An 11,156-nucleotide genomic window follows, 5' to 3' on the forward strand; every position below is an offset into this window, starting at 1 on the left:
ATCCAGTTCAACTGAGCTCGACACTGCCATCAGCCTTTCCCGCGGTTTTCCCGCAGGATTGGAAACCACGGAAATGAAAAAAATAAAAAAATAAAACACGACAACCACTTTTATTTTCGAAATTGCTGTAAAACTAGGGCCTTTAATCAGGATCGTTTTCATTTAAGAGGGTCCTGTTCAAGCAAAAAAAACGTCTGGACTCGGTGGACTCAAACACATCAGACTAACTACCTAGCCAGAGCTTGACCAGTTGAGCTACTTCCTTCCATCTTTATCTAATACGAGGTCTTGGGCGGCTGCGCCGCCCCTTGTACATATCCATCCGCCACTCAAGCGAGACTCAATGCTTCACCTTGGCTGTGGGTACATATCACACAAGTCAAAAACTTACCTTAACAAAGCTTCATCTGTGCGGCCGCGCCCGCACCCTTGCAGAAGGGGCTTATGGCTAATTATCCATCTGTGGCACAAGAACTCCAAGGATTAAGTCCTGTTATGTAGTTTTTTTTATTTTCCCACTTTCCTCAATGAGAGACAGCAGTTTGAGCCTGATTAAAAAGTAATCAGAATTCTTTTCTCCACATCCTTGAAGCCTCACATCTTGAAAAATATGGTTGGTATTGTCTAGAGAGTGATTTAAACGTTTTTACAACACTGGCCTGTATCATGGTCTTTTCAACTGATTTTTGGCTGAGACTTTCTGCCTTGAACAAAATGTCCCACATATTCTTGAATACATCCTGTACACCCGCTTACAGGTAGGACATAAGAGCTTGCAAGAGCACCTCAAAAAAGGAATCCTCCACCATGTTTTCTAGGATTTGTAAGGATGGCTCACATGTAGAAAGACAGTCTGAACAAGTTTTGTAAAGCCTCAGAGTGTGGTTTCTTATTCAGGGAAGTGGGAAAATTGAAAAAACTACATAACAGGACTTAACCCTTGGAGTTCTTGTGCCGCAAATAGACAATTAGTCATAAGTCCCTCTGCAAGGGTGCGGACACGGCCACACAGATGGGGCTTGCTTAAGCTACATAAGTCAAAAACAGAAGCAACATGTTCACTTGGGTGATTATATTCACTTTGTACAACTAATTACAACTCTATACAATACCAAGCAGCACAGCCAGTAGTCTCTAGCCACAACAATTTCTTCCAATCCTCCTATGACCGCATCTGAGTGCTGGCAGACCACATAGTCTCCCACTTTGGCGGACCGGGCACTGTTTGTAGACCATGTGAAATTCACTGATCTAATTCCAAAACACTGTAAGTTACATTCATAGTGTAGCACAAACACACCAAACTCACCTTCACCTCCCAGTGTGCATTCACTTTGGCGTACCTCACAATGTTCCCCCTCAACTTCACAATGTTTCTCCATTCAGGGCTTCCTTGCTGAGACCACTCATAATGTGTGCTGCCAATACATACACCACAATGAATTCAGATATGTGAGTTCCCTGAAACATCCAGTCAGCAAGTTTCCATAAGTAAACAGCGTTAAAACCAACTCACCGTATGGTGATAAACCCATGGTGATAATCCTAGGTAACAAAGTGCAAACTTCTCTGTGACCCCCCCAAGAAGACATGTTCCAAGCTGTTTTCCTTTGAAACACTCATATGATGTGCAAAGTCTTCCTTCCCTAAAAAATTCATGAATCCTGAACATTTATTGCCCAACCTTAATTGAATTCAGACAAATCTTGACCAATGATTTGTTTCCTTAGTCATTTTTATCTCCCTCCCACAGCCCCGGCAACGTGGTTAAATGTTTTGGGCCAGTTATCACTTGTAGATTGTTTCTTTGGAAGGCAGATTTCCAGACAAAGATGTGGGCTTTCATACTAGTTATCTCTATCTGAGGTTACTATTTTGGAAATGCCTACATCATACTTGCTACAAGGAGAACACTGATCTATGTTTTGCCTGGGAACATGTCTTGGATGACCAGTTGAAATGTTCTTCTTATCATTGTCAGCCTTCTCTCTGTAAGCTTGTTCAAGAAACCTCAAAACTTGGGGTATGATTTTGATCTGCATTGTGAGCTTTGCCAAATCAGAATCAACCATTTCAACCAAAACTTTGAACTTTGGAACAATGTTATACCATTCTGAACTCATGATAAATTTCACAGCTCCAGATGTTACCTTGAAAGTTAAAACTCTAGGCATTGCTTGAACTTGACAAGTCAAAGATGTGGGTAGAGTTCATTAAAGAATACATTTTGGAACAAAAGTTGACTATCAAGTATATAAATACAATAATTGAGTAGACACAAGCTGTAATTTGAATTCAAACAGATTAAGAAAAATACTGAAGAATTTTTTTCAATTGATATTTACCCAATGGACCTACTTGATCCTGGTTGACTGATAAAAATTCATATTTTATCACTTGCTGATCTAGATGCTTCAATGAATTTAAAGTAAACATCCCCACTTTACAGATTCAAAAAGAATGCACAATCAAGATTAGCTTTTTGTAAATGAATCCTTGGAAAGAAATAAACAGAGTTCAAAACATCAATCATATGATATTTTTGTCCTTTTCTGTTTGCTATCTGAAAAGTACAATTATTTGAAAGTCAGAGCAATGTCCTGCTTCTAGATTAAGAGAGAAAATATATACCGTTGACCCTTTTGTAGAGCAGGAACAATGAGCCTAAATATATGCACCAAAGCACCAGCATTTAACGTATCACGTTTGTAAGAAAGTTGAGCAGAAATGAGACCTGAAAAATCAATCTGTTTGAGCTCTCGTTTGGTTTCCTGGTCCAATAGTTCATTCATTTCTCTAAGCTCTGAAGCAATATCAATGGGCCAAGCGAGAGCCGAGATGAGATCACCTATTTTAATGAAAGAATGTTAAGGAAATCACATCAATTGTTTGAATCAAACTTGAATATAACAAAGCTTGACTCACAAAAAAGAAGTGATACCCTGCAATATTCATTATCATCAGGATCGAGTGAAGTAATGATTAAAGTAATCTAGCCACAGTTCCATCATCATTTTCCTCATCTAGCCTCCAAAAGTTTTTCAAATCCTTCAGACAACCTAAACATTCATATCCAAGTTTATACACTTTCTGTAGTCTCGGCTTTGATTGATTATCATGTCTTTCACGATTATCTTCATCGTTATCGGACTCGATAAGAATGTCTTCGAAACCACCGAGATCTGAAACAACTGCTAAGACAGTTGGTTCTAAGAATTTTCCGCCCATTCTTGCTTCGTGAGCTTTCGAGCTCTCCAGCTTTCTCTTTTCTTTTTTAGAGACATGGCTTTATTTCGGTTTGATTGATGCAGAGACTGTGAAGCTTTTTGATTTTTTGATTCTCTGAACGCCCGAATGATAAATGAGCATAAAGTTGATTGTGGAAAAGATGGACACTGAGAGGTGAGACAGTTTGTCCGTTGAGGTTCTTCTTGATGCGACACAAACACCTCTCCAAAATTTCAACGCAACACTGATCCAATCAAACCCCGGTGGAACGCTAACGCTACATATTGTTTTCGAATTTTGATTTGTAATTCAAGCATTGATGCATGGGAAGTGATTCAAAGTGAGCCGGTCGGTGATCGAACGGTGGAAGGAAGTGTCTACCTGCTAGTGTAGCATGAACAATTGTGATGGAAGCCAAGTCGCAAGGTGCTGGGAGTGGCAGTGTTGAAAGCGAGCAAATTGTAGAGTGGGTGATCCAATTCTTAAGTGACGTTGCTGAGCAGTAGGAGTGCCCGGTAGAAAAGAGAGTTCCAGCGTGAGTAGGGTGAGGCGCTGGCTGTGAGGGACTTGTGGCAAGCAGATTGCAGACTGAGAAAACGGATACATGATGATGTTTCATGGATTGGCAGGGTAGAGATTGGGATGAGGTTGTTGGGTGGGGCAGTGTCGCAGGAAAATTAATTAAGTGGTGCGTCACCGGGCGTGGTGTAGTTGGAAGTGTCTGTCTGTTGCGAGGGAAGGCGGCGCGGCATGTAAATGAAGCGGTCTTCTGTCTTGGAATTGGAAGCGGGAGATGGTTGTCTCTGTTCGTGATTTTATGTTATAGATATAGATAGATGTGTGATATCTAATTCATCATCAACCTTTCTCTCCAATCGTTTCCTCTGTCTATACTTTAAATTTTTCCATCTCTCATTTAAAAAATCGATTCATCTTCATTTCAAAAGGATTCAAGCTTATTTGTTGCTTTGAAGATCACTTTAATTTGTATGCAAACTGTTCTGCCTGTCTGCTTCGGACCTTGAGATCATCTCGACGCATAACTCAGAAGCTAGAGGCAAAACAGTAATTGCATACAAATTAACATGATTGACAGAGTTTCAAAGAAGCTTCGTTATAAGTCTTTATATCTTTGTTCAATTTATTGACTGGTATATATCCCAGATGGCTCAGCACCTTTTGTACAAAATCCCAAACACAGAAACTCTTTGCACAAACTTTTTTTCGTCTTCATAGTCCCGTTTTCATTTTCATTTTGCACCCTGTCCCGACTCCAGCATGAAACCGAACAGCAACAGTGCATTTCATGTGAATTGAAAGAAGTATCAACAATGGTAGCCATATGGATAGATGTTATGGTTATAACTAGGTGAAGTAGAAAAGGTATGATCGAGATCTGCAGGATTAGGTGGATTCATTCCAAGTCAAGTAAATTTGACTTCTTGATAAAAATGTAAGATTGAGGAGTCTGAGGACGATTTAAATCCCAATGAGTTGATTCTAAAAAAGGTCATTCAATGGTTCATACCAGGTGGTTCAAGATTCTTGAGTGAAACAGAATGAACCCAACAATCTTGATTTCATGAGGCATCTGTTCATTGATATAGTTAACAAATCGTTAACGATTTGTTTGATTATCAAAAGCAGTTGATTGATTTCGACAGCCTCTCGCTGTCTTGTCTCAAAGCACTCACGTTTCTCTAGAAGATATGATGGAGCATCTTCAGTCGTAGATTGACCTTAAACGTGTTTGCGTGGCTTTGTAGAGCCTATACCCACCCTCACCATTAGCACTTGTCACTCATAAATCAAACTTGCCATCAAACGTGACTGGCACGAGACAAGGGATCAAAATGGCCGCGGAACATGTTTCACATTGTTCATTTGCATCGATGTGCTTTTGTTTTCCCCGAGCGGTGAAATCTCCTTTGCCATTCCTCTTCTCCCTCAAAGTCGAACGTAAATTGCCCACCAGATTCTCAGTTCTTACACGATGGACAACTTGAATCAAAATCTTACACCTGCTCTACCCAACTTTGATCAAATCGGACCAGCAGACCAAGTCTTTGACATCGACACAATACTCCGAGAAGCATGCGAAACCAAAATCTCACTACCGGACTTACTTCAACTTTTGAATAATGAGCACAACATTGACTGGACCCCAAGGCAACTCAAGTATCGCCTGACCAAGCTGAACTTACATACCTACCAACACGTGCAATACACAGACGAAAAAAAAGCGGAAATCATTGGCCAAATCAAACTTTGTCATATACGTGGCCTACAAAAAAAAGAAGTAGTCAGTTACATTCAACGTGTGTGTAAGATACCTGAATTTACCAACAACAAACTCAAAACGCTATGCCAAGAGATGGGGCTGAATTGGAGGAAAGATGATATTAAATTGGGGTTGACATCTGTGCAAGAAGTTAAAGATCAAATGTTATTAGCGGTAGAAGGATCCCGTGCAACAGCTGGTATTAGATCAATGCAGAAAGGGTTTGCAATAGATCATGGTCTTAAGATCAATCGCGACACAGTTCATGCTATGATGAGAGAATTATACCCAGAAGGCCTTGAAGAAAGACACCGACGTAAACTACACCGCCGGTTGTACGATGTTCCTGGTCCCAATTTTGTCTGGTCTATGGATGGGCACGATAAGTTGAAGCCCTTTGGTATATGTATTTACGGTGCAATTGATTCATGGAGTCGAAAGGTTTTGAAACTACATGTTGCAACAAACAATAATGATCCACGAAGGATTGGAGTTCAATTCTTACGAACAGTTGAAGATATGGGAGTTTGTCCTCAAAAGGTGACTACTGACAAAGGATCAGAGACCGGTGACATTGCAACTTTCCAAATCACTTTTCTTCATATCATTGGTGGATTAGATTGGGAGGAGGCAGAAAGAAGACACCTATTCACCACATCACAGCATAATCAAAGAATTGAACAATTATTGGGACAATTGATGATACAAAAAAACATAACAATCCGTGATTTTATTATAAATGCAATTTTTGAAGGGATATATCACCCTAAAGAATCTATCCAGAAGTACGTACAATCCTCATTTAAATCTTTTCACTTAACTCATGATATTCATTATGATTTTTACTCTGTCTATAGGGCTTTGTTCCTGCATCTTTTTATAAGGCTTGTGCAGAGAATATTAGATTCCTTCATTCTGGAACGTAACTTCAACCGCATTGCCAAACAAAAGTATTCCCTTGTTCCAACAGGGGTTTCACCTGAAGTGTGTCATTATGCACCTGAAAAGTACAAAGGAACTGAAGGTGGGCTCGAGGTCCCTAAAGAATTTGTACAAAATATGATTGCTCATTATTACCCAGATGAAGAAACTTTATTTCAAATCACCCCACCCATATTTGCTTCTACTGTCTCAAACATAATCAAAGAGCTAGGCTTTATTGAATCCAAGATCACTCTAAACAATGTATGGGAAGTATTTACAGCAGTTCTGGGACTATTGAAGTATATGAATGTAGATTTAGATGAATTTCCAGAAGGAATGTTGAACTCCGATGGAGAATACGAAGAGTATGACAGGTTTAACAGATTTGGAGATTCTGAAGATGTAGTAGATGATGGTCAGATTTAGTTGCTCATTATGTTGAATCTCACAATACTCAGTCTTTTGTGGAATTAAGAAAGCAAGATTTAGTTTGTTTGTTTGAGATCAGAGGGCCAAATGTGTATTTCATTATTATATATAGTTTTTAAATTTGAAAGAATATAAAGTATCTTTTTTATTATTTTAGATGAGAGATTTAACATTGAAATTATCTTCATAGAAGATATTTTTTAACAATGAGTTGATGCAGAAATAGAACGGATACCAGCCTCTAATTCCCATGAGCGCTCAGCATCAGAATCCAGCACGGGAAAATCGTTCTCAGTCCCTTCAACCACTACACCATTCACAAGCTTGGGGTATCTAGCACTACGAGGAGGTGGGAGGTCAAGATACTTACACAAGGAGTTACATTTTGCTGTTAGGCAAAATCCAATCAAACCAAGTCGGTTGGTGTTTCCCATAGTCCATGGGTACCTGAAAAGTCTTCAGTTAGAGCATTAAACAAACAAAAAATGCAAAAAAGGACTCACTCTTCATCTATGATAGCGATGTCTGTGAGTAGCCCGTCTTTATTTCCTTGAATATCTGCAATCATCCATCTACCATAGCTATCATGATAAGTTTTGTGTGATAATGTATGCATAATCTGATATATGGTTTCATTCTCCTTGTCCTCGGGGATTCCAAAGAATAGATTACCAAAAAATTTCACAAAATTTCCTTCAATCTTCTCTTCAAATAAAAATATGTTGGCTGTTTTAGGATCATCCGAGCGTCCTTGGTGTACAATAAAGTTTTTGACAAGCTGAGGGTGGTAAATCAATATTAGACATCGATTCAGCATGTTATGAGGAAGAGAATACACTGACCCGTATTTTTTGGCATAGATCATGGATATCCTTTGGAATATCATCTCAATGGGACTGAACAGCAAGCTTGAACATCTCTATACACCTTTCTGCTTGTAGATAGCGCTGTGCCAATGCTTGATAGCTTTCAATACTGATTGAAGCTCCTATTCCCTGCTTAGCAACCATATCTCGCACTTGACCCTCGATTACAACCTTTGCTTTGTAACAGTTCATAAACGCTCCACTTCCAATCAATGCAAGACGATCGACATAATACATGATGTCGGCCTTTTCAAATACTAGTCGATCGAGTATGTTTTGATCAAGATCAGGTGAGTCAGGATGAGTTGTGATGATAGTAAGCATTGAACCAGCTTTCCAACCAGGGCTGATACGGCTTCGAGAAATGGTCGTAACATTAAGAGTTCCTCTTCCAAGGGCTCGCATCATCCCTAAACAATTAAAAGTAACTTTACCACCGGCTATGTTTCAAGAATTGAAGTCAGCTTGATTATCTTTGTGATAGTACGATATCGAAAATGACTTACGGGCATCATCGAAGATCTTTTTCAGCACTTGATGAACAGGTTCAGCAGACAATTCATAAACAAGCTCGGTATTGACTTGTTCAACTGATTGTTGGTATAAAGGAGTCTGGGTTCCTTTTGAATGCAAAATTGGTGGTGATGTTTGAGTTTCGATCGATTGTACAATTGGTCTGGGGTCTTTTGAAATCGAGGTGCTTATTGGAGGAGGTGTAGACTCTGCAAGACAAAAAAACATGCAATTAGAAATTGACTGAATTTGATCATTGCAAAAGAAATTGGCTCACCATGATCAACATTTGAAATGACTGATCCCTGCTGAACCACTGAAGCTATTGAACCCGAAGAAAGAAGAAGAGCCGACTTTCGAGCTGTGGTTTCTATCATCTACATATCAGATTCTGATGATAGAGAAAGTTCAAGCAAATTGAACCATAAGAACTTACTTTTGGCAGAATCTGATCGTAATGTGATGCTACGTGGAGGAATAGATGACAAACGTTCTAGGTGTAGGAAGTCATCTTCAACATTTTCTTCACCGATTGCCGTCAGATATTCATGTGAATTGTAAATTAACACAATCTTGTCGAGACCACGTCCACTAGCGATTTTTGAACGAAGGTAACTTTCGTTGATAAGATTAGGTAATGATTTGCGTCCGCTTAATTCACCCAGGTGGTACCATTCTTTCTGATAAGGTGGTAGGCTAAGAAGGCCAAGCTCAACTACTTGTTGAGGTGAGGGGAAAGTTGGGTGGCGATCTCTAAAGTAAGTACAGGCCTGTTTTGTCGAATCAATCATCCAATCTGGCTGTGAGAAATCGTATTCAAATCGAGCACCAAGCAATTGAGTTTCAACCAGTTCACTATCCAACATATAAGCAATATTAATGAGCAAATTTCCAGTTGTTTTTGGTTCCTTTGATCCGGATACTCTCTTTAGCTGGGATCTTGCAAATGATCTTGCTTCAGTGCTGGGAGGATACGGACCAGCTGCCTTTCGATGGTTATTTATCTGCAGTTGACGTTGGCGAGATTGAAGTTCGTGAGCCTGAGAAATTGCTCTTTGAACACTGCTCTCAAGGTGCATTCCATAATGAGCTGATGAAGGTGTAGCTGTGTTGAGAGTCAGAGGTTCCGATGCCTGAGAGCTTGAGTGACGCAAAGATCCGGAATGTATCAAAGGTTGATAACTTGAGGTGATAGATGTCTTTGAAGGCGAGATCAAGCATGATTGAGAGCCAAAGGGAATTGAAAGAGAAGAAAGGGTTTTGTGCGGTGAATTCATGATTGGTGGAATGATTGATTTAGCTGGTGATGCCACTGATGGACGAGATGCTGAAGGACTTTGAAGCGCAACCACCTTTGGATTTTTTTTGCATCGACCACACAATCCAGTGCTGAGGACCTCAAACTGGGCTGAACAGATAAGACAAGGTACCATCTTATTGACTTCGGTTGGGTGATCTTGCTTCCATTGACATGGTTCACAAATCAGTTGAGTCTTATTTCTACCTGGGTAATCTTCACCGCAACGACGGCATAAAGGAGAATCAAGATCAGGATTGGGTATACTTGACGCCATCATTGGGAAATAAAGCAAAGATGATGAAAGAAGCTAGGTATTTAGAATCAAGCTACGTATTTAGAATCAAGCTATGTGTTTAGAGAAAGTCAATCAGAAAACACAATCCCGATAAATGAAGACACATCCTTCCTTTGTTTCGAAATGTACAAGGTGGTTTGTGTTTTGATTTAAACCAATGTGAATGGATCACACCTCAGGGCTTGTAAGAGGTGGTCAGTGATCAATAGTATGTAGTTACCAGCGTGTGTGGGCATGGATCACACTAAATTATTCTTATGGTTGAACAAGCCCCTCTAGAATGATTCTGGAAACCAATCATTTGAATGCCATAGATCAGCCAATACTTGAGCTGTGTCCGAATAATCAAAGGTTTGGTGATCTGTGCTCAAGATGGGTTCTATGGTGAGGGTGGGCAAGGGTAAGTTGCGTATTGAAGAGTTGTACAGCCTGTATATGTACAGTATGTACAGGCTGTACAGGCTGTATCCGAGTTTGAGGTTTGGGGTTTGAGGCTGTTTGAGGTTTGTCCTCCACCCTCCTCTCTCGTCCATCGTATGCTGCAGCGCTGAAATCTCCAGACTCATGCTGAGCTGGATAGCTGCGCCGCGGTTGCGTCACCACTGTGTGCTGTATGTAAAAAGCCGCAGTGCATATATTCTGAAATGGACCCTTTTGAAATTCAGCAGCTGTTGACCATCTTCGGATGGTATTTAAAGGTCATCGGAACCCATTCCCCATCTTAGTTATCTTCTTTGAACATATCTCTACATACATATTTTATCCACACACTATCCATAACTTATCATCTCATCGACTTTAAGAGAAACCAACCAATTGACATCATGCCACAAGCGAATGACCTCCAAGCAAATCTCATCTGCAATGGGACACCTTTAGCTGAGTATCCCGTTCCTTCGGCAGCACCAAACACGGTCTTCTGCGAATCCACACCGGGCCAGACGTTCCATGTCAAGCTCTCGGGATCAAGGGCTCTTTTTGATCGCGTAGTATATCTATACTGTGACGGTGTCTTGATGGATAGCTATGCCATCCATCGTCATCAACTTCCAGCAATCACCTTTCATGGTATCTATTTACAAAACGATTTCACTAAAATAATGCCATTCAAGTTTTCGAAAATCGAGCTTTGCGAAGAAGATAATAGTCATCCAGAGGAAATCATTAAAAACTTAGGAACTGTATCTTTAGAATTAGTTCATTGTACCTTGGGTCATACTCTACCATGTTATCAGTCCTTTATTCCTTCCGTCGCATCAAAGGATAAATTTTCTGAAAGAAACAAAAAAGCGAGTATATTCCACATACCGTCGGGTGAGG

General features: G+C 40.1%; 3 protein-coding genes across 3 annotated transcripts; 1 reads left to right on the forward strand and 2 right to left on the reverse strand.

The window, feature by feature from the left end:
• Positions 1-2,982: 2,982 nt before the first annotated feature.
• Positions 2,983-3,228, reverse strand: MELLADRAFT_87932 (uncharacterized protein; the record flags this gene model as incomplete). The annotated part of the gene is made up of 1 exon (XM_007419554.1): positions 2,983-3,228. The coding sequence occupies one exon, from the start codon at positions 3,226-3,228 to the stop codon at positions 2,983-2,985; it is 246 nt and encodes an 81-aa protein (XP_007419616.1).
• Positions 3,229-7,062: 3,834 nt separating this feature from the next.
• On the reverse strand, positions 7,063-9,815 carry MELLADRAFT_114581 (uncharacterized protein; the record flags this gene model as incomplete). The annotated part of the gene is made up of 6 exons (XM_007419553.1): positions 7,063-7,309; positions 7,366-7,640; positions 7,765-8,168; positions 8,235-8,450; positions 8,519-8,563; positions 8,678-9,815. The coding sequence occupies 6 exons, from the start codon at positions 9,813-9,815 to the stop codon at positions 7,063-7,065; spliced, it is 2,325 nt and encodes a 774-aa protein (XP_007419615.1).
• An 845-nt stretch (positions 9,816-10,660) lies between these two features.
• MELLADRAFT_114582 (uncharacterized protein) lies at positions 10,661-11,150 on the forward strand (the record flags this gene model as incomplete). The annotated part of the gene is made up of 1 exon (XM_007419552.1): positions 10,661-11,150. A coding segment is annotated over one exon (490 nt), but the record flags the coding sequence as incomplete, so codon positions are not given.
• Positions 11,151-11,156: the final 6 nt, after the last annotated feature.

Source organism: Melampsora larici-populina (genome assembly GCF_000204055.1).
Source record: "Melampsora larici-populina 98AG31 unplaced genomic scaffold MELLAscaffold_244, whole genome shotgun sequence".
Lineage (NCBI taxonomy): Eukaryota > Fungi > Basidiomycota > Pucciniomycetes > Pucciniales > Melampsoraceae > Melampsora > Melampsora laricis-populina.